The sequence below is a fragment of the Passer montanus genome, unplaced genomic scaffold (genome assembly GCF_014805655.1).
Source record: "Passer montanus isolate IOZ18808 unplaced genomic scaffold, ASM1480565v1 scaffold81, whole genome shotgun sequence".
NCBI lineage: Eukaryota > Metazoa > Chordata > Aves > Passeriformes > Passeridae > Passer > Passer montanus.
Genome location: NW_024373368.1, coordinates 2,759,430 through 2,786,642, shown reverse-complemented (window position 1 = coordinate 2,786,642; position 27,213 = coordinate 2,759,430). Strand labels below are relative to the sequence as shown.

The 27,213-nt window shown below is 43.5% G+C and overlaps 1 protein-coding gene across 5 annotated transcripts in view; it reads right to left on the bottom strand.

Annotated features, from left to right (window-relative positions):
- CASTOR2 (cytosolic arginine sensor for mTORC1 subunit 2) overlaps positions 1–27,213 on the bottom strand; it is a 121,997-nt gene that overhangs the window by 68,785 nt on the left and 25,999 nt on the right. For 2 of the 5 annotated variants that reach the window (XM_039732923.1, XM_039732925.1), the window contains exon 1: positions 6,359–6,471. The exons of the other annotated variants lie outside the window; for them this stretch is intronic. In XM_039732923.1, coding sequence (XP_039588857.1) covers positions 6,359–6,456 — 98 coding nt within the window. In that variant the 5' untranslated portion in view covers positions 6,457–6,471. Of the gene's footprint in view, positions 1–6,358; positions 6,472–27,213 lie in introns of those variants that run through there. 5 annotated transcript variants of the gene reach the window in all.

Genomic DNA, 27,213 nt, shown 5'->3' with positions numbered 1-27,213 from the left:
CACCTGGATCCTGAAGGATTACACTATCAGAACAATGCACACACTGAGAAAAAGACTTAACTCCAATTTCCTTTTCCCCTCCAAATCAGGCATTATACTATCACTCCTTAAATGCCCTCTGCTGCAGAATATTGACTTTTAAATCCTACTAACACTACAATACAACTGAGTTTTCATCAAATGTAATGCTGCTGTACATCCAAACTCATTTATTTGGGGTTCATAGTAGCTATTACTGTGATCAGCAAAAAAACAGTGATTATTTTGTGGACAGCAATGAAAAACACAGACTGCAGAGCATATGCTTTTTATTTCAAAGATGGGAGCAACCCATGCTCAATGCACTGGGGGTAAGGGGTTCATACAATATTGCTCCAAGAGACATAAAGAAGGATGAAGAAACAGAAAATCTGTTGTGGACTTGTTTTCCTACAGGAACCATAGACACAATTTTCACAGCATGGGATATAATAGTTCTCCCACAAAGTGCTGAAATATAATTCCAGTGCTCAGTATAAGAAGTTAGATGCACAAGAAATGTTTGCAGCTTCAATGCAGGCGGCAATTGAGAACATGTGTGCTGGGGGAATTAAAGAGGGAGGAGATTCAGCAAGCCACAGTCCGTGGGAGTGGAGAGGCAGGAGAAGCACATTTCAGGCCTCATCGTTTTCAAAGAGCTTCTACTTGCAAGCAGGTCCAACACCCCACATCAATCTGAGGACAAATGCTGTGAGGCTGCATGTCAACCCCAAATTTAATGCACATTAACAATTTAGGAGCCTGAATAAAAAATTAAAAAACAGAGTTTCACCAACTTTCCTTTAAGTTCAGAGAGAAGTTTCAGCTTTGTGTGTGACTAAGGACACTGTTACAGCAAAAGCAGCCTCTGACTGATCCCATTCTCCTAGGCTCTGCTTTTGGGTCCTGCTCAAGATGGATACTACCCAGCCCAGTGATGTTTAGTATTTCTGTGTATTCTAGCTCATACTACATACAAAATAGTGTTGTAAATGTGCCTGTACCCAGCTTTCCATAAACCCATAGTTAACCAAATCTACAACTCCCAGAGGCACCAAAAGGAAGCTTCATTTGCTTCCTTTGTTAATGAAGTAAAAGGAAACTCCTCTTGTGCCATTTTTTTTTTCTGGATCAAGATCCCTATATACATAAGCAAAGTGGAAAATGCATTTTAAGAATTTTAAGGTTTTTACAGTCAGTCAATACTGACTATCCACAAAGTTTCAGCCTTGAAAATGTCAGATGGTATTATTCTTAACAATGCTCTTCCAAAACACTCTTTCTAAACTGGTCTCTTCACACTGCAAAGGAAAAGCCCATAGTAAAGGCAGAAGCATAAAACTTCTTCCCAGGCCTACCAGCCCCAAGGAAAACACGAGAGATTATTCTGCAAATCAGCATTACATGGCTCAGATGGAATTTTGCAGTTTTGGAATACTGTTCCTAAAATCCAGCTGCCAAATCAACACCCAAAACAAAAGTCAGAGCTCCTGCAGAAGTATATATGCCATAAATGATAATGCAGAGTGGTCACTGTTTGGGTCAAAATCAGTGTCATGGCCAGCACCATCCCACAGATGCTTTTGTTGCTCCCCTACTCTTGTTATAGATGGATAATGAGATGATTGGCTCTCGCAATTAAGGGATAACTATTGTGTGAATACTAAGAAAAGCTTTAGTGATGTATAATTATGTTATTGTAGTTTAGATGTCCTCTGTTCTCCCCATAGTTCCCTTTTCACCTCCTGTACTGTTGCCATCACAGACAGCCAGGGTCGTCTAGGACAGATAAAAAGAAGGTGTGCACATGTGTCCCTTACCTGGGGCAGTTAGGTAAGGGACACATGTGCACACCTTCTTTTAAGCTTGTTGCTTAGGGGGTGAGGCATGGCAACACCTGACCTCCAGTCAAGTTACAGGAAAGCAGTCTCCACTAATAAATGGCAAAGAAGAGCTGACTGAGAGACTGTGAGAGGAGCCAGGGCTGGCTGATGCAACCCCCAGGGGTATAAAAGACTGAGCATCCATCTTGAAGATGAACCAACCACATGGTATGCACGTGGGCAGTTCCCAGCGCTGTAACTTTTTCCTTGTGTAGTCCTTTGTTGTATTTTTGTTAAGGTTTAATAAACATTTTTAAGTTTTCAAAGTGAGCAGTTGTTTCTCACGCTCTGAAGAACACACCAGTCACTCCATGGGACTGAGCTTTGCTGGGTCTGGCTCAGCCCCCTGCAGAACCACCAGTATGAGAGATGTCACACGAACTCAAAGGCAACTCAATTCAGGGCCTCAAAGCAATGCTCCAAAAGTCTCCAGAAGTTAAGGGAGTTACCCATTCCCAGGCCACGTTCTGACATTTGGGATATGTTTGCTGGCTGATGTAAGGGGCTGAAGTGCCTTCATATTTGGCTTTTGATCCTTTCAGAGTTTCAGCACAAGAACTCTTGTGCTCTCTGTGCAGCACCCAACACAAGGAAGTGTAGATGTTTCCAGAGAGCAAATCACACAGAGGTGTGCTTTAGGAATATGCTTTGTAAGGCTGTTCATTTTGCTTGGTGACTAGAAAACAGCTGTTTTTTCAACCAAGATGTTGGGGTTTAGGAGTTCTCCTTTTCTTTCTTAGGGAATTTTCTCCAATTTTTGCTGCTAAGAGATAATAGTGACCAGGTACTTTGGAGAGACAAAAGAAGTTGCCAAGCTCACCGGAGGAGGGCACCTGGCTGCACTCTTTCCTGAGGGTTTCTCTCCTTCAGAGATACTGGGAGAGTTGGGCTGGGAAAAAAGGGGCTGCTGGCTTTTGTTCTTTCAGTATCCATAGGGCAGACAGGCTGCGGTGCTGTGGGGAGAGCTCCCCACCACTGCGGGGTTCTGTCTGCTGCCTTTCTTCTACCATAAGTGCAGCTCTGCTCGTAAGAGCGGCCACTGGGACCTTATCAACGCCCTGCCTCACTAAAAAAGGGACTTTCACCGTCTGCTGGGGTGCCTCAGGGGAAACCCTGGGACCTCCGAGCCCCTTCCCCCTCCCAGGGAGCCTGGGCCCGCCGCAGCGCCCCCTGCTGGCGCGGGGCAATGCCCGCCCCGCCTGCCCGCCGGCAGCCAGCAGCGCCCCTGCTGGCCGCGCCCGGAACTGCAGCCAGGGGAAGTGCTCAAAGAGACTTTGTTGTTTTCTGCTTTTTGGTTTTGGTTAGGTTTTTTTGGTTTTATTTTCTTTTTTGTTGTTGTTTTTGCTTTGTTTGTTTTTTGTTGCTGCCATTTTTGTTTGCCTTGTTATACACATACTACTACTAGTTCTTTACTACTAGTACACAACTGTTATTCCTTTTCCTGTATCTCTGCCTGAAAGCTCCTTAATTTCAAAGTTATAACAATTCAGAGGGGAGGGGGTCATATTCTACATTCCAAGGGAAGTTCTTGCCTTCCTTAGCAGACACCTGTCTTTCAAACCAAGACACAAGAGGAATTGTGCTGGGGAAGGGGGGCATGACAGAACTGTGTCAGGAAAAAAGTCAGCATTTCATTAACAGTTTATGGTTCCAACTACCAGAAATCAGTACTAGCTGTCATCTTAGTCAAACTAAAAAGCACCTAAATGGCAGTGGTCACCTTATGTTGTAAAGAGCAGCATTTCAAGTCTGTGGGAACCAATCCAATGCATTTATAATGCTCAGACAAACTTTCCACAAGCAGAGGTAGCATGACACTAAGTTAGAAGTGAGACCCTGAGGGAACAGACAACATCTACTTCCACTTGTCTTTGACTGGATAGGTATTTTGGAAGTTAAGGGAAATGCCTTCCCCCTGGCAGATTTTAATACTTTAACTAGCAGATTTTCCCTTGCCTTATGCTTCTTATTTTAAAGCATAAATGAATCAAGTGCAACTCCATTTAAAATGCTACTTCTCATGAAATTCTAATCCCCATTTAATTTTATGTCTTACTGCATTACCTGTATTACCACAGAGAAGGGCAGAATGAGAAAAGGGAAGAGATGCTTCAGTAACCAACAGAGTCCCTAAACACGTTCTCTGGAAACAACCTAAGATCCCTATTGCAAAATCACCAGGCCTTATGAAGGTCCAGCAGACTGTAATCAGGTACTTATGTCCTGTCCTCACCAAGTGCTGTGCAGTATAAGTATTAAAATAGACTGAGAAAATTAAAGCAACAAAATAACAGCTGTCAAAGATTTACAGAAAATTAAAATTGTGAGATCAATAGCAAAGATTAAAAAACTACAAAAAACTACACGATCTTCCTATTGTAAAGGTTTGAGGAAGAACAAATACTCTCAGAACAATATAAGGCTGTATCATCACAAGACACCTCCAAAGTATGAGAACTTAATGAGTAATGGTCTTGGATCTTCCTCTGTGTGCAGCTATGTTGAGGCCCATGAAAACCAAATAAGGGTAATGCTGGGCAATGCCAACACCCATTTCCATGGCTGGAAATGCTCTGACTTCATTTTTCCTTCCAACCTGCAAGGGGGCAAGTGGACACAACAGAAAATATGCTGCCAGATGTTGCTTTTAATTTTCATAAAACTATCAGATGACTTAAAAAAGGGAAGATAAGATACTTCCAGACATGCCTAGCACTGTGACACCTGCACGTTCATGCCACACTGCCTGGGCTGAAAAGCTTTGTAGGGGATGTTTCCCTGCTGTGGAAAAATGCAACCAGCTCAGGCATCCAAGAGCTCAAGCATTCAACATCAACAGTGTCCAGCTCAGAAAGAAAACAAGTCAAAACTTCAGGAACCTGAGTCTATAATGTAAAAGGTTCTTCTGTCACCTCAGTTCTGTATTTTTAAACCTAATTACTTTAGCAATATAGGATTCCAGGATAACAGACCTGTGTAAATTGTAAAAATCTATAGATCTAAGGAAAAACACTGCCCTGTGAACTGAGGGATTTGGCTGAAGTATGTCAACAATCTGTTTCCACTGAAGTTAGGATTTGAAACATTCTTTAAACCTACAGACCAGGGTTCTCATTCCTTGCCTGTGGGAGTCCTTTCTGTCATTGTTATTTCAAAACCCATCGAAGCATGATCATAGGAAAAAAGCTTATTTATTCATTCATCTGGGTGAATACCCTAAATTTTGTTTAATGTTTCATAAAGACTCCAGTGAAAAGTTTGTTTTCCTGACAAACCACAATCAGAATAAATGACAAATCTTAGGTGAGATGCAGCCCTGGACTTTGGGTAGTGTAAGGCACAATGCAAAGTGCAAACTCATAGCCTGACTCACCTAGTTCAGTTTTCCCGTCTCCAGGGCCAGCAAATACCAGTGATTAGCAGCACTGAATGAGAGAATGGTTTGGCTTGGAAGAGACCTTCAAACCTGTCCTCTTTTAGTGTAAAACCAGTCCCTCCTGTCCTCTCCCTATCTGCACATGTGAAAAAATTCCTCTTTTTTATAAGCCACTTTAGGCACTGGAAAAGGCTCTGAGGTGTCCCTGGAGCCTTCTCCTGTCCAGGTGAGTGCCCCCAGCTCTCCCAGCCTGGCTCCAGAGCAGAGTGGCTCCAGCCCTCAGAGCATCTCCCTGACCTCCTCTGAACCCTCTCCAACAACTCCATACCCCCAGACCTGGACACAGCACTCCAGGTACTCACATGAGAGGGGGAGAATCCTTGACCTGTTGTCCACTTTCTTGATTCAGCTTAGGATGTGGTTGGCTTTCTGGGCTGCATCTGCACGTTGTTGGCTCATGCACAACTTTTCAGCCACCCCAAGTCTTTCTCCTCTCTTACTGAGAGGGCTTCTCTCAGGAAGTTCTCCCTGTCTCACTTTCAGAAAGTTCTGTCTTAAAAATATATTTAGGTCACAGAAAACACTTGAATACCCTAGAAAAACATACAAAACTAAGTAAAATATTGAATTAAGACAGTAGCATATGGAATAAGAACTAGAGAACACAAATTCTTTAGCTAGACTGTGAGTAGACCTGGCAGGGAGGTGAAAAGACTCTTCAGCACAAGAAAGAAGAAAAGACTCTTCCACCTGGCTTCTCTTTGCTGCTTTTCACAAGACCTCAAAGCACTTTCTAAAAAAAAAAAATCAGTATCAATATCAGGTTTTATTGCATCTCATCTTTATAGAACAGACCACAAAAGTAGATATTCACTGTGGCCTCACACAGCCCAGACAGGTCTTAACATTTACTGCTCTTCCGATAAGTTCTCTGGTGGAATAAACAGTTTGTAACTCTTAAAGAATATTTTTAAACTATGCTGAGGATAAAGGGAGCACAGCCTTCAGCAATATATGGACTTTGCTTTCAAGCAAAAATTTGGCTTTTTTTCACAGCACAAAACAACAGAAACAAACTCACCAGGCATTGCCTGCACACTCATTGCAGGGAGAGAGCAGTGAGGAGAGCAAAGCACAGGCCCACAGGACTGCAGGATGACAGCACCCTGCCAGTTTCATCCACAGATCAATCCAAGCAACAGCAGAAAAGCTGGCAAAGGAAATAATGACCTGAATGGTAAGATTCAGTCCTGTAGAGAGGATGAATATGAATAAGACTTTTGTAGCATAAATATGGATGTACACCTAATTTGGTCTGACATGGTGCACAGGTCTCCAGCAGGACCTCACTTCCATAAACCGGAGTCTCCAGCAGCAGTTCCAGGAGGTTTCTGCAAACTGCTGCCTGAGCTGTTTGCACTTGAGAGAGCAGTTGGAGAATTTGTACAAAAACTGTCTGAAACCAGGACTTGACTGTAAGGGGGAACACAGAGTACAGGACAGCCTGGGAAAGACAGGATCTCTTCTTTCAATACAGACAGCTTCTGTTTTGCTGAACCCAAGGCTTTACTGTCAAGCTTAGGCTTGGAGATACAGTCTGCAGGCTTTGTTCTGGCAGAAATAATTTGCTAAGTCATCACTTTTATTTCCTGCTGGCATATATCAGTAAATAAACAACATGGGGGGTTTTGAACAAGGAGTGAGTGGGTGAACGCTGCTCAAAAAACAGAAAACAATTATAAATGACTCTCTGATCTTCAAAGTTCTTAGATCAAGAGGGAGAGCAACAGACAAGGCATTAGGAAATCCAGTGGTTATTGCACAAGGTCTCCTTCACCCAGTGCCAAGGTTCAAATCTCACTGGAAGGTTAAAAGCTAAAATGCCTTCTCCACTGGGCTGTGACAGTGTGCCCAGCTGCCAAGCTGAGAGTTTCCTTTGCTATTCCAGTGCATTATCACAGGCAAGACCTCAGACTCCAGTATTGTCCATCTTACTCCAAATCTCAAGTGTTTGCTATTATTCTTGATGCAGAATATCTCAACACACAATCCTAGTCTGTTTGGCCCACTCTGATGCACCTTTTCCCACGCCTCAAGCTCTGCTGAACAGCCCTTCCTTCCTCAGCACATTCCCTGTGGGGATGGAAAGTTGCACAGATGATGGAGGCTGCTAAGGAACGTGAGCCAACACACAGCTCAGCTACAACGTCCTTGGGGCACGCACTATCTGTAAACCTCAGCAGGATCCTGTTCCATAATTAAACACATCTGATCTTGTGACACTAAGAGAGTTATCAAATTGGAACATAACAATACAATGATTAAAATTCAGGTGTAGTACAAGTCACAGTAGTATGGCAGTGATGAATGTCACACCAGGGGTGTTTTGGAGGATGAACTAACTCATTTTCACATACAAAGTAACATATTTTCACATATTTACAATTAAAATTTTAAGTAGTAACACAAAAACATAATTAAGGGCTTCTGTGTTAAACCACATCCTATTTTCTCCTCTAAGTTGTTTCTAAAACCACTTACACAGAGCTTAATAAACGCCTGCTAAAGACATCAACCAGCTTCCTAATGCAGAATGACTGATTTCTTCGGCCATCAAGAATACATTTGTATCTTAAAGAACTGAATAAATTCAAGAGAGGGAAGCTACTATTCATTTGTTCGCCAATAAGTTCTTTGCCTTTTTGCTCCACTGCTGGAAGAAGCAGTTCCATGAATTGCAGAATGATCCTCTGACGTACAAAGCAGTCAAATCCTATCACATCAAATTGCCCAAAGAGCATTTTGCACCATAAGCTGCAATTTCACCCACAGATTTAGGTGCTGTTCCCTATGAGTGTGGGACCAAAAGTCTGGTCCATGATGGAACAGAGACAAGAGTGATAGGAATATCTATGCACTGCTGTCTCCTGCTGATCTGGCACAATGATGGGAATGTTTTGGGAACATGAATTTTTTATTTCTGTCTTCCCTGTAACTATATTCCCCTGGTTAACCTCAATAGAGGGTTTGGACGCCCAGGAGGCATTTGGAGAAATTGTCAGTGTACTCTAGCAGCTGAAGATGATCCAGGGTCATACACCAAGGTCTTTCTTCCTTCCGACACGCTCGAGCGTCCCAACGTCCTTCCCAAAGTGAGGGGCCAGAGCTGGGCACAGCACTCGAGGTGTGCCCTCAGCAGTGCCCAGTGCAGGGGAAGGGTGACCTCCCTGCTCCTGCTGGCCACACCATTCCTGCTCCAGGCCAGGAGCCATTGGCCTTCTTGGCCAGCAGGGCACACTGCTGGCTCACGTTCAGTCGCTGTTGACCAGCACCCCCAGGTCCCTTTGTGCCTGGGCACTGTGCAGCCACACCATCCCCAGCCCAGGGCATTGCAGGGGGTTATTGTGGCCAAAATGCAGGTACTTGGACTTGTTAAACTTTTTGTTGTTGGACTTGGCTTGTCTCTCCAGCCTGTCAAGAATCTACAAGAAGCTTGTCCTAACCACAGGAAACCTCAGAGCTCAACCATGCTAGACTCCAAAGAATCTCACTACAAGAGAAAGCAAGAGCAAACCAGCTTTACTAGTTTGGCTGTTCATTTTCAACAGAGAAGTACAGCCTGGGAAGGCTTTGTGAGCCAGTATCCTGCCTGGTTTAGAAATCCCACGTAAAGCTGTGGTGTTTCTTTATATTAATTGTCTGAAGAGGCAGTTAAACCCAACAGCGAGTGTCACCAGGCAAGGGAAGAGCAGATGGATGGCCATACTGGTGGAAGAGAGCTGTGACAGAGCATGAGTTGGGGACCACTCCAGAAGAGAATCAGACCTGACCCAAACACAGCAGCCCATATATCAGGAGCCCAGATGTCCATGTGAGAGACTGCCATGACTGAGGGGCATCTTTGGCAAAGGACGTGGCTCAGCCAACCCTCCTGCCCTGCCAGGTCACAGCAGGCCTTGCTTTGCTCCCAGAGCTCCTCATTCATTCTGGAAAACTTTCCTCTGCTAAGAACCAGGGGCACTCAAAGCCAGCTCTATGAGTCTGGAGGAAAGAAAGCAAGCCTGGGTATGAGTTTTTGGAGGCTGAGGACTGCCAAACTTTCATTAAAGCAGCTCTAAAGTTTTTAGTTACTTTAACATCTGCCTGTAAAAATAGAACATTTTTCTCAAAGTCAACAGTGGTCTGTTTTTATCTTCACTATCCTTTGATGTCTTTGCCCAGAGGGCTGGAAATGCTACTTAGTAGCATCACAACAAAAGCGTAGCAGGATCTTCTGCATCAATAGCTGATGACTCAGGAATCTGATATAATTCAGCCTTCACTTTTGGCTGTTTCTGTTAACCTGGATTTTCACCACACTGCAAAACCTGTACAGAGCGCTCAGTATCTTCTCCTAGGAAATGGCCATCTGTTAGCCCTGACACAGCTGAACTAATTTCAGGTTTCAGCACTGTGTATTAGATGTAAGGCACCAAGCAAACAAGGCTTGAGGAGAATCTCCTAGAAATCAGACTGGGGGATGGTACATTTAGTCACTGATGTAAAGGGAAAATCAACTTAGAGCTGCTGCTTCTGCCTCACTGATGGCAGGACTTCTCCACTATTACTCACCAGCCGACTTCCACACTAAAATTCAGCAGGCCAACTTTCAAAGGTAGACAGGGCTCTTTACCCTGAGGTTTCCAAAGCACCTCCTGCTTCAAGAGAAGTGGAAAAGGAGTCAGGCATTACAGTACCTCTCAAGACCCATATGGGTGACCAAAATGAACTGAGCTCCTTCACACCTGGGTGCCAAGTCTCACCCTGTAAGCGCAGGGGACTTCTGCTTTCCATCCAAGGTGCCACTGTGCCATGGGATCTCTTCCTCAGTAAGATGAGAAGGGACTTCACTGGAGCTGTTATAATTTCTAGACCCAGTGAATCACTGAGCAGAGGCAACAGGTGACGAAAACTTCATCTAAGCAATCCTTGCTTTCATCAAAGTTAAATACATTTGATAAACTCTGAGCAAACCACAGACCATTCATGTTGAGTTAATCTCATTAAGGCACAGCTCCAGCTCTTTTCTAAGCTGGTAGGAGGCAGAAGTCACAACAAGTGAGAGCAAAATGAACTCATGGTGCCAAATCTTTAATGTCACACATTGAATAATGTCATCCTGCACTAATTTGTGATATGGTTTCTTATTAATTCCTCTGCACTGGTTTCTGATATATTCAAGATGGACTAAATGGTCATGCTAAATATAAGTTATGAAGCTGACTAACAGTTTTGTTTTTTAATTTATTTAAAGACATGATTGAATCTAGTACTGTTAGTTTTCCCTCAGCACTCACGTTCATCATGAGCAATTCCACTCCAGAGTAGGTAAGAACAGGTAAGGAAAATTTCACTCATCTTCCTAAGAAAAGAATTTACTTCTGTCTTAGACAAACACTATTTACAACTTTCTATATAAATTCACATTTGCACCACTACAAAGATCAGTCAAACTAACACAAGATTTAGAATTCTCCTGCTTTTACCAGTCTTGCAACGCTTGTATCCAATCAGCCATTTAGCAAAACCAGATTCCCAAGAAAGGGCACTCTGCACCATTTATGGGCAGTACTGTGAACTCAAGCCTTTAGGAATTACATGTACAATGAATCATGAGGAATCAGCCAAATCACTCTCACTGGTTTATCCTGGTACTCTGCTGCCTTTGGGGAGGACACAACTCACACAGCTTACAGCACACAAAGACTTTTTTCCTAAGGTATTTGTATAGAAAAAGCCCACAATAAAAGGAGACACCAGGGACAAGGAACCTCAAAGAAGAGAAAATGTTTTTGCTTCATAAGGGACATGCTTCACCCCTTGAATCACACAGGTGCTGTGTGATCTGCTTTGTCAACAGAGGCCAGCATTCTCTTTTACTGCCTGATGCAACAACACACATTTATTTAAGGTTTCACTTATCTTTTAAGCTTTATCTTTTAAGCTGTGTACTTCAGAGAAAAATACAGTCTCTGAGCAGTTTCACCAACACTAGTCCTCCAAAGATGGGTTTTGAGGGCTAAAAGGAGACCATTGTCCTGACTGATCTCTCTCCTACACACCCTCAGATTTTGACATCAAGTCCAAAAGTTATAAAGCAGAACTTCAAGTGTGGAAAAGCAACTGTACATACAGGTGCTGAGTTCTCTGGAACAAAGTCCTGTGGCTTTAGTGAGGAAATAAAAGGTCAAGAAAGGTATTCTTCCATTTTAAGATGCTTTAGTGTGTGTGAGAGCTCTTGTTCTCAAGGGGTAAATGTGAATGGCAGCCTTGTTCCCTTGGGAAAGGTCAGCTCCTCTACTCTAAGAAAACACCCCACAAAATAAGAATGCAGCACTTGCTCCTGCATTTCTCCCCAGCTTTATGTCTACAACGGGAAAGGCTTTTGTCTCTCAAGCACAGGAACAAGCAAATTACTATGTTCAATTTCTTCCAAGAAATGTCCAAGAAAGTTGGAGTGAAAACTAAAGCAGCCACAGGAGTAGAAATGTGTATGTAAATGCCCATGGTCATTCCCACTGCCAGGACAACCCTGGATCTTTTGGCAAGTAATGGAAGAAATATGATGGAAATGGCAGCACTGGGACTTGGGATTCCTAGATGCAGCTTATGGCTTCAACATGCACTCATTGCAGTATTTTGGGCTGTCTGCCATCCATTTTCTTCAGTGAAAAATCCAAGTACAAAAAAACCATATCAACGTCTCAGGTACCTCTGAGCTTACCAGCTGTGGGGAAGGACTGCAAATTCACAGGCAAGTCTTTCACCCAGAATCAGTAAATGAACCAATTTATTTTATTTTTCAGATGATAATTCATGATATAACCAATATAAGTGGCAAAGCACTAAAATTATAAAATATATGCAATTTGCAATAACACATTATTGGTTCTGCTGCTACTACTACAACTCAGGTAGTAGTTTCTGACAACCTATCTATTCAAGACTTTAATTTAGTTCTCACAAAGTTTTCAATCATCCTTAAAGTTCAATAAAATGAAGTGCACTGAAGGCAAGATATGGGAAAAGTGATAAGGAGAGAAGTCTCAACAGTGGGCGTATGAGAGCTCATGTACATGCTCTAAGTGTTCACATACCTGTAGCTCAAAATGCAACTTCTTTATGTTCCTCTGCCTTTTAACTGGAAGCTGTAGAATATGTCATTTCAAACACAAGCAGTTGCCACTGCATATTAATGAATATTAGCATTTACAGCATGCTACAATAATGACAAAAAGGGTAGCTGTGCAACTTGCTGATTTCTATGATTTTGGAGCACTGAGGTAGGTGGGTTTGTGCACAGATTATTCAGCTGTCCAAGGAGAAAGAACAAACAACCCATTATGTCCATCTGAGAAAGAAAAAACCAATCTGCTGTGGCAAAGACAAATCAGTTTTTAGTGATGCTGCGGGGACACTGGTGATTACAAATGCTGGATTCTGGCTTCAATTTGTGGGGTGGGAAGATTAAACGTGCTCTGCCATTTAATAAACTTTACACTAAGCTCTGCTTTTCTCTGCCTCACTCCTTTATCAAAAGAATGAAGCCACTTATCAGATATTTCCAGGCATGCTTCAAATATTATTACCAACTTACATAATATCAATTGCCTCAGCTGCTGGAAAAAGAAATAAAAGGTGAGACATAGGTCAGAAGCCCAGTTTGGACCAAATACTGTCACCAACTTAACTCCTGTTACAAACACAAAAGTAAAATTACACATAAAGGGTCATATTTGAGGCATCAGACAATTTCAACTCACAGAGACAAAGCAAGAGAAGCACAGCCTTGGTGTATTATTAAACAAGAACCAAGTACTAAGATATCCAGTTAATCACAGAGACTGCTGGCATTTTATTCACATTCCCTTGTGTGTTCAGACAGCTTCCATCCTGTCCCAAAACTTAGAAATTGCTGGCACAGAACTGAGGGAACAGCAGTGAAAGCAACACTCCCCACTACACTTCCACCAAACAACAGCAATTTGCTGTTGTGCCATGCTATCAGATTTGTATGGTTTTCTGATTATCAAATGACTGCCTTGATGCTGATGTACCTAAAAACAGATGAAGTTTTTATGTAATCACATGCTATTTAAAAAAAAGAAAAAAGCCCTTTTTAAATGAAGCAGCTCAGCTAGACTTCACAGGTGTGGAGAAGGGTCCTGAAGCATTACTCCACAAATCAAAACCAGGATGCCAATTTCTGTGTGTATGTGGAGAAAATTGCTTCTTGTTTGTATTCAACTAGAACCAAGTCTGGTTCAACAGCCCTAATTCTTATCTCAGACCAAAAAAAAAAAATTACTGAAAGAGCAAGGAGGGGAGAAAGCAAATGGTAATATGTCCCCATGGAACAATTAACCCATTCCTGTGCTTGAACACCCATGAGCATTTCCACATTCACAGCTCTGCTTTTATCGTTTACCAAATAATTCCTAGAGGGAGTATTCAATTAGCAGTGAAGATTCTGGAAAAGTGCTTGAAGATATTTTTTTCTTTCAAATGACCTGAAGGTCTATGAAGAGGATGACTCTCTTGATGGAAAGAACTGATCTACATGAGTTGAAGTATTTCCCTAGGTAAGAGAAGATTGATGTGCAGGCCGACTCACAGCTGTATGTGCTGAAAAAAATCTTGCAGGGAGAATTATGCACTGGTGTGCAAAAAGCAGAGCAATGGGCAAAAAAACAAACAAGAAGGGGAGAAGAGATAGTTGCAGTAGTTGCAGTAAGCATTTACAAGTATATTCAGTTATGGCTTTAAAATTTAACTATTGCATTTTAAAATAGAAATTATAGTGCTCTATTGTACCTCAGTGTAGTGCCAGACTTTGCCTCCACACTGAGAGTCATTGTCTTGTCCTCCCAATACAGCCAATTGTCCACCACTCAGCTTTCAAAAGAAGAGGAAAATAAGGCATATATTATGGCATTTCTAAAGACACTGCTGCTTCAGAACAATGCCTATTATATTATCAAGTGCTCACCTATACACTTTCTCCCTCAGATATGCCAGGAGCAGGCAGTGCTCTCTAAAACTCCAGGTTTTCTGCTTGCTCCTACCTGACACTGTGCTGGCACACATGGCAGTCACAGCAGGGCAGTATTAAAGCAGTCTCCAGGTAAAAAACTCTATCACTTTTTACAGGCTCACTGCCCTGCAAGATCAGAACTGCCCCACTCCTGGATAACAACATGTTTTCTGCAGATCTGTGCTCAGGGTGAATTCAACAGGGCTGACACAAGGATCCAAAAGTTGGGAGTCTCTCCCTATTCCCTAGTGCAAACTCAATCAGAACAGTTCTTGCAGGATAACACAAAGGTAAGAAAGGATACATTCTTAGTAACTTTACTGTGTATATAAAGAACAAGAATTCTGTCACAAATGAGAAGAGGATTAGGCCATTGTGGAGGTGGGGTGCTGTATTTTAGGAATGGTATTCCCCAATTTAGTGTTCCTACTGAAACACTCCAAACCATGCACTGCTTGCTCACATCTCTCCCCTAATACTGCAGGGGCTGGAAAGAAGAACTGGAGGCACAGAAGGTAAAGATCAGGGGCTAAGACAAGAAAAATGTACTGAAATCAGTAGTGAAGTAAGGAAATGAGCAGTAACAGCAACAATATTAATAACAGGGTACAAGGGAGGTGAATGCTTCACCTGCCATTCAGTCACCACACAGAGCCCAGCAACACCTGACTGCTGCCAGACCCTCCAGGTGCTCACCATGCCCCCTCCTCTCCACTGCAAAAATTAACCCTGTCCTGCCCAGAACTGGGACATGGGGGTAAATCAGAAGCAAAAGTGTGTGATTCACTGGGCTGGAACAACCCCATCAAATCAGATCAATGCAACACCAAGCTACCAGCCAGCCTCACTCACCTGCCAAGCATCAAATCACCATGAGTGATTTAACATCACTGCTAGTTTACACTGGCTGAGTTGCTACTCCAAAAACAGCTAGGAAGAGTTAATTTCTCATAACATTTATGGCTGTCATGAACTTCTTGCTCTCTCCATCTTGCTTAATTTGTTGCTATTTATTTATATTCCTTTGCCATGGAAATTCAGGCCAGTGTTCTCAACTTCACTGCTGAGAGGCAGTCATCTACATCTGCCTGCAAGTCCTTCAGCATCTTCCAAACTGCTGAGCCACTGGTAATTCCTGTTGCAAGCAGCTGGAGCTGCAATGCCTCAGCACCTCTGTAGAGAACAACCTACTCAGTGTTTCAGTGCTAACTCAGTGGTAATTTGAACATTCACAAGTTAGAACTTTATTCCTGATTTCAAACATTCCAGTAGATAAAGCCACACAGCACAAAGCCACTGCAACCCAGCCGTGGGTGGCCAGGGATCCCCCTGGCTATCAATGTTCCCAAATAATCTCATGCAGAGAATGGAAGAGAGGAGCAGCTTCACTGTGTTCATGTCCCTGGCCTCCCAGGGCTCATCATAAACATGATTTAACTGTAGCATTATTCTAAACGGTGCAACAAATGTCCCCTAACTGACAGGGAGACTTTACTTTACAGAGGAAAAGGCTGCTCAGCAAGTCCTTCCCTCCACCCCCAATCATCTCTGAGTATTTAATTCATCTTTTTCCTACATCTCAGATGTGGAAATCAAGCCTGAGTTACTAAGTAAGCAGAAAACTTCAAGGTATTGCATACCCCCCTCAAAATTTCCACACTGCTTTGCACAGATACAGAAGACAGTTTTGCTAGGGTGCTTAAAGAAGTAGCCTCAAACAAAACATACTCCTAATATCCACCTTACTCTGTGATTGCAGCTACAGCAGACACACAACAGTTGCATCTTTTGAGGTGACAAGAATCTGGAGAGTCCGTAGCATCCCCAAGCCTGAAATACATTGTGTTTATATGGTCATCAGAACAGAAAAACCTTATTCTCTTGATGCACTTACCCTTATAAGACTGAAGAAGAGACTTCCCCCACCACGTTTTACCGATCAAAATTGAGAATTCAAAGCTGCCTGCAGTATTATTCTTGGTTTTCTTGTGTGATCTTAGGCCAACCTCTGCTCTGTGAGCTCCCTTTCACATCTGCCTCAGAAAAAAAGTCTGAGAAGGACTGGCATTATGACACTGCCAAAAAGTACAGAAGCTCTGGTGCAAACTGAACAGGCTGAGCCTTGTCAAGGATGGGTTCAACAAAGTGGAGCACAATCACAAGAAAACAATCAGGAGATGCTGAAGTTTAATTAAAAGAAAAGGCAGAGAGACCACACTGCAGAGAAGCATGTATGTCCTGCTGGGCTCAGCCCATGCTAAATACCCATCAGCCTGGTATTTTCCAGTGAGGAATTGCAGAGATGCCAGACAATGAGGAAGGCAGGAGAACCAAGTCAGTCAAAGCAGAGAATAATTCCTATAATCACTCAGAAGGCCAATTTATGCAAAAAAACTCACGTAACACAGTAACCCTTCCCCCAAGCCTCCAACTCAGACTGTGGAGCAGAACTGAACCCACTGACAATGTTCATCCTTCTGCCCTCCCCACTTGCAAGGGGCCAGAGTCAAGACTGAGTACCTGAAGCCCATTAGTGAAAGAATTAAAGCAATCTGCAACCAGGTCCTTCCCCACATGCTCACCTTTCACAGGTAAAGTCACTGGTTTAAGGAACAAGACTGCCAAAAGCATGAAAATCCAGGTTAGGCACTCTCATGCAGAGAGAAAAGAGTGGCTGCGTTTCCATGGGGATGGCGGTGAGCGCGCGCTGAGCGCGGCTGATGAGGCAGCTTGCACCAGGAGCGCCTGGACAGCACCAGAGCCACCACCCCAAAATCCAGGACAGCCACTCAGGACAGATGGCAGATCTCTGTTCAGGCTGTAATGTCGAGGCAGTGCTTTCCGCAGAGCAGGAGCTGGTGGAGAAGGTTCCTGCTAGTTCTTGTCTTCAGATCAGACAAGCAGGGCTTTAACTCCTCCCCGGATTTGCTGGTTATAGAAATCCCAGTGGAAGAGGCCTGCCACATCTAAGAAGTACAAGTCCCCTGACTCCTCCCTCTCAGTTTCGGAGTGCCAGAAAGCATCACCGGGCCTCACAAGTTACATGTTAGGAAGGAAGGTAAATCACAGGGGCTGACAGGGGACACAGTGGCACACATGGAGAAGAACCCAGGGCTGTGCAGGAACGGGGGATGTAGCAGGGCACCAAGCACTGCTTGCAGAGGACTCTGCCTTGCAAAGCCCTCTTTTTTGGCTAAGCCCTCCACACTAAGCTGGGGGCAGACCCCTGATCAAGCTGACACCTACAGAACCAGCAGGCAAGCCTACAGAGCTGAAAATTCCTGAAGTGAGAAAAAGCGAGCGAGTTTCTTGCTGACCATACAGCCTGACAGGGCTGCAAGGCACCAGCCACCTCCCAGCAACAGTCAGCATGGCAGAAGCATCCCCAGAGCAGTCATTAAAACCTTCTGTACTACATTAGACCTTAGGTGTCTGTTTATGCTCAAGAGAAGAATAAAGATCTGCAGTAAAATTAATAAAAATATAAAACTTTTCTACCAACTGAAATACTTAGAGGCCACTTCTGCCTCACTGACATAAACATCAATAAACTTGAGCAAGCAGAGCAGCATGGGGCAGGGATTGGGGACTGGCTCCTTACACAGCTGCACAGTTGTGTTAATTCCTTTATGAAAGTGAACGAGGCATTTACAGGCAACCCAAATGCACAAAGACACAGCAAAAGCATGAAGCTATAGAGGGCTTGATGAAATTAAGCTCCCCAATGAATTTAAATTCTATTCCTTCAACAACTTAAAAAATGGCAAGCTTAAACTACTGGAAAAAACAAAGTCATTTGACTGGTCATTGAAGTACATTTCTATAGCTTATGTAATTATAACCCCATGGCAAAGCTACACCATTTGAAGTGCTGTTTAAAAAAGGAAAGAAATTAAAAACCGACCAATTACTGCATGCCAGCCCAAAGATTTCAGTACAAAGCTCTATGCTGGCAAACACACTGCAATCACCAGAGCTGGGAATAATTTGTGTCTGCTGTTGCCAGGGAAAAATGGGGCTCCAAATGCAGACACCTCATCCTCCCGCCCCCTTCCCCAACAACAATGCAGCATCCTGCAGCAGGCCTTTCACCAGCCTGTTTCCATCACTTCCTGACACTCAGCAATTCAGGACATGCACTGTCTGCAAACGGATTTTACAAATAGATCTTCACATTTCCTTGAAGCAAATAGGTGTAAATTGTCCTTAACCTCATCACTTTCATCTTCCCACATGAAAACAGGTGTAAAACCGACTTACAGAGACCACATCAGAGTCAGGTTTAACCATCCTAGATGCCACATCTGAGCTCAACTCAGACATCCCACCCCTTCACTCCCGTATCTGTTCCACAGAGTATAATGCTCCTAACCATGATGCTGCACTCCTGCCACTGGAAATGGAAATGGGAAGCAGCTATCAAGTAAATTCAAGAGCTCCTGAACTGGGACAGTGACTGGTGGAAACAGAGTCATGAGACTTTATTTTTTGTTCATTTAAAAAACAAAGCAGGCTTTGCTGCAGAATTGGAAGAATGATAAATTGTTAAAAGAATTCTGAAATTTATAGCCTAGGGTCCAGAAGACCAGTTCATCACTCAGTCCAGGTCTCTTTCAGTGCCAGTATGGAGCTGGGTGTCAGGAGATGGAGGATGAAGGATTCTGGACAAGAAAATTTCTCAAGACCATTTTCTGATGCTCTCCCACACTGGCTACCTAGCAGGTTCCTGTGAAACCAGCACATCCGTAATTCTTCAGAAACATGTGGAAAAACTACAAAACACATACTAACACACAACAGGCAATTTAGGACCAGGAATGAGGACCTACCCAGTACCAGCTACCCAGAACTGCCCAAGCATTCATTTTTTTTTTGGGGGGGGGGGTGCTTTTCACTACAGCAGATCCCAATCCTTAGGGATTGGGATCCTCCCCCCAAATTCTCAGTCACTTGCCAGGTAGTTCCTTCCACAGAAATCAGGCAACCACTTTTTTTTTTTTCCTTCTTTTTTTGGTGCAGTTTCAGGGTGTTATCTAGTGGGCAACTCCAAACAACCTACAACCTTTTGGTCAAGGGAAGGCCAAGGCCGCGCAGCTCTACCCCAGCTGGCAGCAGGCCTTTGCTGACACACAGCCAAGGCACCAGGCGGGTGTCAGCTGCAGAGCCAGCACTTACCACTCTCCTTCTCAGACTACAGCTGCTGAGCAGTAAATATCAGCATAATTAGAAAGAAGGGGAAAACACACAAATGAATATAACCAAGCAGGGACGTCAGCAACACTGCAAGAACTCTGTCTTGAAGACAGCTGCCTGCTTGGCTTGCTGTTGATGCTCTAAGGCTGGAGGATTACAACCTGGCAAATTGGGAGAAGTGCCCCACATGTATACAAAGCCATGACTGTACCACTAGCAAACTTCTTATCTAGACAGTCTCAGCAGGAAAGGGTAAAGATAGAAGCACATTTATCCTACTTTGTGGATAGGAAAAGGAGTCAGAGAAATTAAGGCAAAAAATACCACTACTTGGCTTCAAGAAGATTTTTATTGCCTAAAGAGGGGCTGGTGCTCTTAAAAATCTGTGAAGCAGCTGTGGCAGTACTGAAACTAAACTGCAGAAACCAAGCCTCAGCTCAAAGACTAACCCAAGCCCCCCCTTTACAACCTACTTGCAAGTCCCTGTTTATAGCCCAAAGACAAAGCCCAGCTGTTGCCACCACCATTTCTCCATTCAGCCCAGACAAGTTCCTTGTGCCAAGGCAGCTGCTCCTTCCAGGAAGGCTAGACAGACACCTCCAATCTCTCAGGTTTGTTTCCACTAAGTACATCTACTATTGTGGAAATAAAAATTTAAATAGAGAGCAAATAGGAGTCCAAGTTTCCACCCCAGGGAATGCTGGAAGTGCCTCACTTTTTGCTGGTGGACAGAGAGCAGCAGCAGAGTCTGGAGTCACCCCCCAGGCTGCTGCTGGGAGCAGAGGGGACGCTGCACTCCAGACTATGCCAGGGACTCTGCCTCCTGTGCTGAAAGAAATCATGGACATGACAGAGCCACAGGCATCTCAGTGCTGCCTTTCCACCTCCAAATCAGTATTTAAAGCTACAGTGGGAGAAAATGGCTACTTTTTGGTATAAAATTATTTAGTTATGACAATAAATCCCAGCTGAGCCACAGAGAAGACACATAAAGAGAGCAATTTTTCCTACCTGTGTTGCGACTGAACCATGTAATTCTCACTCCCCCACCCATAGATATGTTGTTACATACTTAAGCAATGTTGCTACAGTCAGTGATTATGTCTCAAATACGGTATTTGTTTTTCCTGGGGCACTTCCAAAAGCTGCACTCTAATACACTCTGATAGGAACACCATAAACCACTCTGTGATTCAATGCACACAGCCTGTTTTCCCCTTGCACAGTCTGCAGGCCCACGGTGCAGCAGATCATAAGGCTGCACGCTACTTTGAAGGATTGTGCACTAAGCATAACTGCTATAGCTGGGACCCAGATAACATAACACCATAGCAAAGGGATGGGATCACTTCTTAATATTATCTAGATGTCACTCAGTCAGTTAGAGACTTCCAGCTGTCATCTGCAATGCATCTGTCTGCTTACACTTCACACCACCCCGCTGTCCCCACTGACAAATACAACCGCACAGTAACTCAAATTTTCTTGCAGTTTCATCTATAAAAAAGTGGCTGGCTTCCTTTCCCTCTCCCAGCATTACCCTGGGTTTCCTGATACTCTTGGAAATCTAACACAGTTTTTATCAAGCAAGTTGGCACCAGGTAGCTATAAACACCAGTTCTAACCAACCTCTCAGAACATTAATGTCAACATCTCTCACTGTCCTAGGGTGACTTTATGATGCTTTTATCCCCAGTTGTCTGTTCTGTTTATGCTGGATGTTAAGTTCTGCACTTTAAAACTGGTTCTGAGAGCAAAGCAGGGGAAAAGAAGTGCACAGTTTGTTTTCAGAAACTGCACTTGCTCCCCTGCATTCCTTCTTACAGACTGTGCTGTCTGCAGCATGGACAGAGAGCAGGAGAGAGCTCTCCTTTGATTTTTAGTTCTGGTGGGTTTGTGTGGTTTTTTGTTTGTTTGTTTGTTGGTTTTGTTTTTTTTGTTTGGTTTTTTTTTGTTTGTTTGTTTGTTTGTTTTTTAGCTAGCTGAGGCAGTGAAGTTCCCTGGACTGTGGCTTTTTTTTTTCTTGGAACTGTACAAACCTACTCTGGACTGAAAACCCAGAAGAGCACTGGGAGCTCACACCTGTGGCCTAGCGGGACCAGGACATGGCATTTCCCAGTGCAGGAGGGACTGATAAGACACTGAGTGAGCTGAGCTATCCCCCACCAACAAGGACTTTTAGAATTTGCCATCTCTTCAGAACGGCAAGAGGTTTTGCTGTTTAATACTATTTATTTTTTATGCTTGTGAATACTTTGCTTGTTAAATAAACAGATTTTCCCACTTTTTATCCAGGGAAATATTTTCCCCAACCAGCTGGAGGAGGGGTCGCTTGAATCTGTTTTTCTAGAGGACCCCTTTGGAAGTTTCCTCTAAACCTGGACACTCACCCATCCTTCAAGCCTGCCCTGCAAAACAAACCATGAACAAGCTTCCTTTAGCTTGTTTGGAGTTTTTGGAAGCTACTAAACATAAATTTAAGACACTACCTAATTACATACTCAGCTTAAATGTCTTTGTCTCACATGGAGGGAGAGGGACCATATCCAGCATCACCACATAAGGGTAGACTTCCCACTTGCAAGCAAAAGAGGAGCAGGCCAACACAGAAAACCCTTGATCACAAACAGATCCTTATCCCCTTCTTCTCCTCCCCTGAAATGGTGCTTGTAATACAGATAATTGAAGGCATCCCTTTTGGAAACCTCATCCTGTATTTCAGCAGTTCTCTCTCAGCCTGTTGAGATGCATGGGATGCAAGAACAGGGGTCACATCTCAGCCCTACACCTTACTAGGAATCAGACTGGGAGACAGATTAAAAGCCAACAGGAAGCAGGAGAGAAGAAAAGGAAAATCCTGCAGCAAGCAAGAGATGAGGGGTAGGATTAACCTAAAGCCAACTCTGATTTTTGAATAAATGAAGGAGCAGATTTTAGTACCAAAGTGCCTAGCTATGGCTCAGCTCTGACCCAGACCCTCAAGCTCTCTGCAAATCTCAATGCTTACTCTGAAGGGGAAGGAAATCCATTACAACTGCAAGTTAAGTGAAGATGTCTCATTTTCCCAGATTTTCTCACACTTTCATCTGTTGCTGTGTAGCCTCTTTTTCACAACACCTTTAAATCTCCTTGGATTAAACTCCTCCTCAGTTTGTCCTGGCTCTGGCCAGGACTCCAGGTTATTTTGGAAGTTATTCTATACCATCCTACGTCATTGCCGAGGGCTGGGGGAAGGGAGTCTTGTGGCAGAGGAATCTGCTGTTGGGGCTTTTCCAGGTGAATCATTTGCCTCTGCTGCACCCTCTGTCACTAGCATTGCTGCTGTTACTGCTCATTTTCTTATCTCATTGCTGTTTCCCGTAAATTGTTCTAACCTGTGCTCTTTACCTTTCATGCCTCCAATTCTCCTCTCCATTACACCAAAGGGAAGGAGAAGGGCGTGAGCCACCCAGTGGGAGCACTAAATTGGGAAATACCATTCCTAAACCATGACAGTTTTACCCCATCCTCTACACTAACACCAAGCCTACTGGAAGAACCAAGGATCTCCTTTTCAAGTCTCCTAAAAGCTACACCATGGTAAGAAAAGCTAGTTTTCCTCACCCCACTATGGGTCACCTGTATTCTGATAAGGAAAGGACCAAGCACTGCTCTCTGCTCTGACTCCCTTTCATTTGAACAGACCCCCTGAAGGGACCTCAGTCACTGTATGGCCCTCACCCACCTTCTGGGCCCTGCCAGACTGCAAAGGCCTGGCAGGAAGAGTTCAGTACAGGTTGTTGCTCTGCAGTAGCTTTGAGTCCCTTAAGTTCACCCATTGCCTTGTTTTTAAAATCTTGTTTTAAAACAGAACTTCTTGTGATGTTTTGGTGAAGAAATAGTTTATTATTTATGGCATGTTTTTTCAGAGAAATGTATATTTAGGTTTCAGTGTAACCTCAAAAGTAGGCTGAGAATACATCAGGGAGTAAGAATGAGTTGAACTAATGGCTTGCTGTATTAGGTCTGCCTGAGATGGATTTTCCCACAGCAGCCCCCACAGTGCAGTGCTTTGCACTGGGAGGTGCACAGGTGCTGATGACACACCAGTTTTGGCTGCTGCTGAGCACAGCATCAGGGCTGTCTCCTCAACAGTCCCCCCCAACAAGGGGCTGTGGCTGGGCAAGATCCTGGGGGTGACACAACCAGGCCAGCTGTCCCAAATTAACCAAAGAGATATTCCAGACCATACAACATTAACTCAGATAGAAAAGCTAAGAAAAGGAGGAGGAAGCAGGGGGGCATTCATTATTTAAGATGTTTGTCTTTCCAAGCTACCACCATGTGTGACGAAACCCTCCTTCCCCAGAAGGGGCCAGAAAGCACTTGCTGATGCAAAGTGGGGAATAAAACTGATTTTACACTTTGCTTGTGCACATTCAGACTTTGGCTTTAGGAAGCTGCCTTATCTCAACCTACAAGTTGTTTTGCAGCTTATTTTCTCTCCCCTGTCCAGCTGGGAAGGTGAGCAATAGAGCAGCTAGATGGGTACTTTGAGTCAGCCAAGGTCAACACTTGCTCAGATTCAGCCTCTGCTTTCTGCACTGCTTCCTGTGGGAATAAGCAGCTCCTACAGCACACGTGAGGCTCAGACCATTTAACCTGTACACATCATCTCCTCCCTGCACTTCAGGCACAAATATTCTGGGATTTGCACATGGCTGTAGTAAGAGGGAAGTCATCAATAACTTCTCCCTTCCTGATCCTCAAGGAATGTTTACCCAGCTCTCAGATAAATGAGGCAAGACAGCATTGTCTTGCTCCCAGAAACAGCCCCTCTCTACTAAGTGTTAAACACATTTGCTAAAAAACCAATTAGAGCATGTTAAAACACTTCATTTAATTAAAAACAATCCTCACAGTATCACAAAGGTAAAAGTAATTGAATGTTTTGGTTAAGCCCTGAAAATAGAATTGAAGCTTGTGAGGTCAGTCTGCGTGTACCACATAGTGCTTTACTTTTAAAGGACACTAACAGAGACTTGAATTGGCTTTTTGATTACACAGTTTATCCTGTAAATAACTACCACATTCATCTGGACACAGGTAAAGGTCAATGTAGAATGCTTATTTTTATTGTTAAAAACTGTTAAGATGTATCATCAATATTCTGAATTTCAATGAAAAAGACAAAGGCAGAAAAATTCAAATTTCTTCCACCCTCCAGGGCCTGTCTCTTCTCCAGCTTTACAAATAATACCTTTAGTAAATACCTGTCTCCTTGCATGAGCATGACAGAACAAATCCACTGCCTTTCACAAAATGTGGATGAACTATTGATAGGATCCAGAGCTCTCCCAAACTCTCACTTGCAAGCTCCCCCTGCAACACCAGGAGGGTGAGCCATATTCTCCCTCCAGCCAGCAGGAACAGCCTTCAGTATCCCCTGAAGCCTGAATGCAGATTGTCAGTGAGCTCTGTGGCTCTCCAACAGGCAGCTCATAAAGATCTGTCAGTACACCAACTGCTGGCTATGAAAAGCTGAATGGAAAAGAGAAAAACCCTAACAAAATGAAAGAACAGAAGAAAAATGTGGAAGGAAATTTGTAGTAAGCCTTCTTCATTTAAAATTAGGTGTGGTAGAATAAGCCATCATCACAACTATTTTAAACTTAACTGTTTTTTTCTTTTGGTCTCCTTCACGAGGCTTTCAAAGAGAAAGCAACATACAGCTTAACTTTTCCAAGACCAGGCTTTGGTTCCAACTCTCTTGGGAAGACACATAAGAAGTTATTCATAGGAACAAAACAGAAAAACCAAAATCAAACCAAATTACTCATTTCTTGGCATTCAGATAATAGAAATGCTCTAGGGAGATAAACAAAATGTCATTTTTTCACCAATGTGCCCCTGTGTAAGAAGGTAAAGTCCATTGCTCTGGACAGCTTTTATTAATTTCATTTTTACCGTTACAGTTCGATGCCAAAATACATTTTTCTCAAAGAAATATGCACTTGGATCACTAAAGCCAACATCATTTTACCAGTGATTTTAACAAAAGCAAGATTTAGGCCACGGTGCAGAGCATATCTATGTCCAGTTATTTTGAGCACATAAATTAACATTGAAGCATCCATCTGGCATAGCAGATTGTTTGGTGTACTTCATCCCCTGCTAATTAATGATTAGCTTTACTTGGTAACAAGAGAATTTTCCACCAGGTTTTCCAGTTTCAGAGGACAGGGAGGACAAGCTGCTTGACTGCAGACTTGACCAGTAAGGACTCACACTGATCTCAGTCCTTTGAAAATCCCACCAATGAAACTGGATTCACTGTAGCAGGCTCCAAATTCTTTGTTTATAAATATTTTGGAAAGGACAGCTGGTTTAATTTATGGGTTAAAAACTGTCTTTTAGTGAAAGATTTGGAGGTGTCAAAACTTTTTCTGATTTGAAACTGTGGAGAAAAATAAAAGAACCAACAAGTTCCACAAATGCCCAGAATCAAGGCCATGACAGTAAAGACTGAACACACTGATTGCCAGACTCAGCACTCTGGGTCCCTTGGACAGATCACCTGGCAGCAGACAGCTGAGCCACTCGAGGCAGTGATGGCAGCCAGGCACCTTAGCCCAGCCCTCTTCTGATGCAACAATGCTTGAGGGACCTTCTCAGGGCCTTCTGCTTGAAAAGCTACCCTCACCCCCAAATACAAGCTCACAAATAGAGTAACACCTGGGATGGAGGCAGGTGGCTCATGCTGTAAGTGCAGTGATCACACCACAGGATGGACAAGGACATTCCAGTGTTAGCCTCACTTCTTTCCCCAGCTACTAAGGAAACTTCCTGAAAGCTGAAAAGAGAGTTCCAAGATTCTGAAAACACAGAAAGCTCAAGAGATTTGTTTGATACACTTTTGTATGTAACAAGCCCCAGGAAGCACTTCAACAGGAAACAAAAAAGTTAATCTGCTGAAGCTCACATGCCAGTGTATTTCCTGCAGTTTTGTTGGATTTAACCACTGCTCAATGTTCATCTGCAGTTTTTTCCAACTGCAAACTTGTGCTGCTGCAGGAGCAAACACAGCCCTGGGGAAGGTGCAGAAGAGTAGAGTAGAGCTTCCCTGCCCCGACTCACTGGGTGCATGTCTCTGCCTGCACTCACAGAGCTGCCTGGCCCAAAGTGGAGCTTTTCCAACAAGCACAGGAAGTCAAAAGTGCTTGTGTCAGGAGCTGGGGACTTTCCTTACAAAAAGACAACCATTGCACATGAAAAAGGCTCTTTAAGCTTTTCTTTGTATCTCAGTTCAGCAAGGTAAAGGGACATGATGATTTTACTCCTCTGTCTGAACTGGCCTGTTTGTATAAGCTAACAAGTGAAAATTCAAAACGAGCTTGAGGATTAACAATTTTTCATCCACCCATGTTTCATGGTTTAACCCTGGAGAACAACCAGCCCCACACAGCTGCTTGCTTCCTCCCTCCACAGTGGGATGAAGAAGGGAACTGGAAGGGTAAAAGACAAAACCTGTGGGCTGAGATAAAGAGAGTTTAATAGTGAAAGCCAAAGCTATATGGATAAGAAAAGCAACCAAACCAAGGAATTCATTCCCACTTCCCATCTCAGGCAAATGTTTGGGCATCCCCAGGAGAGCAGGGTTCCATCTCGTCTAAAAAAAGCAAATGCCATCA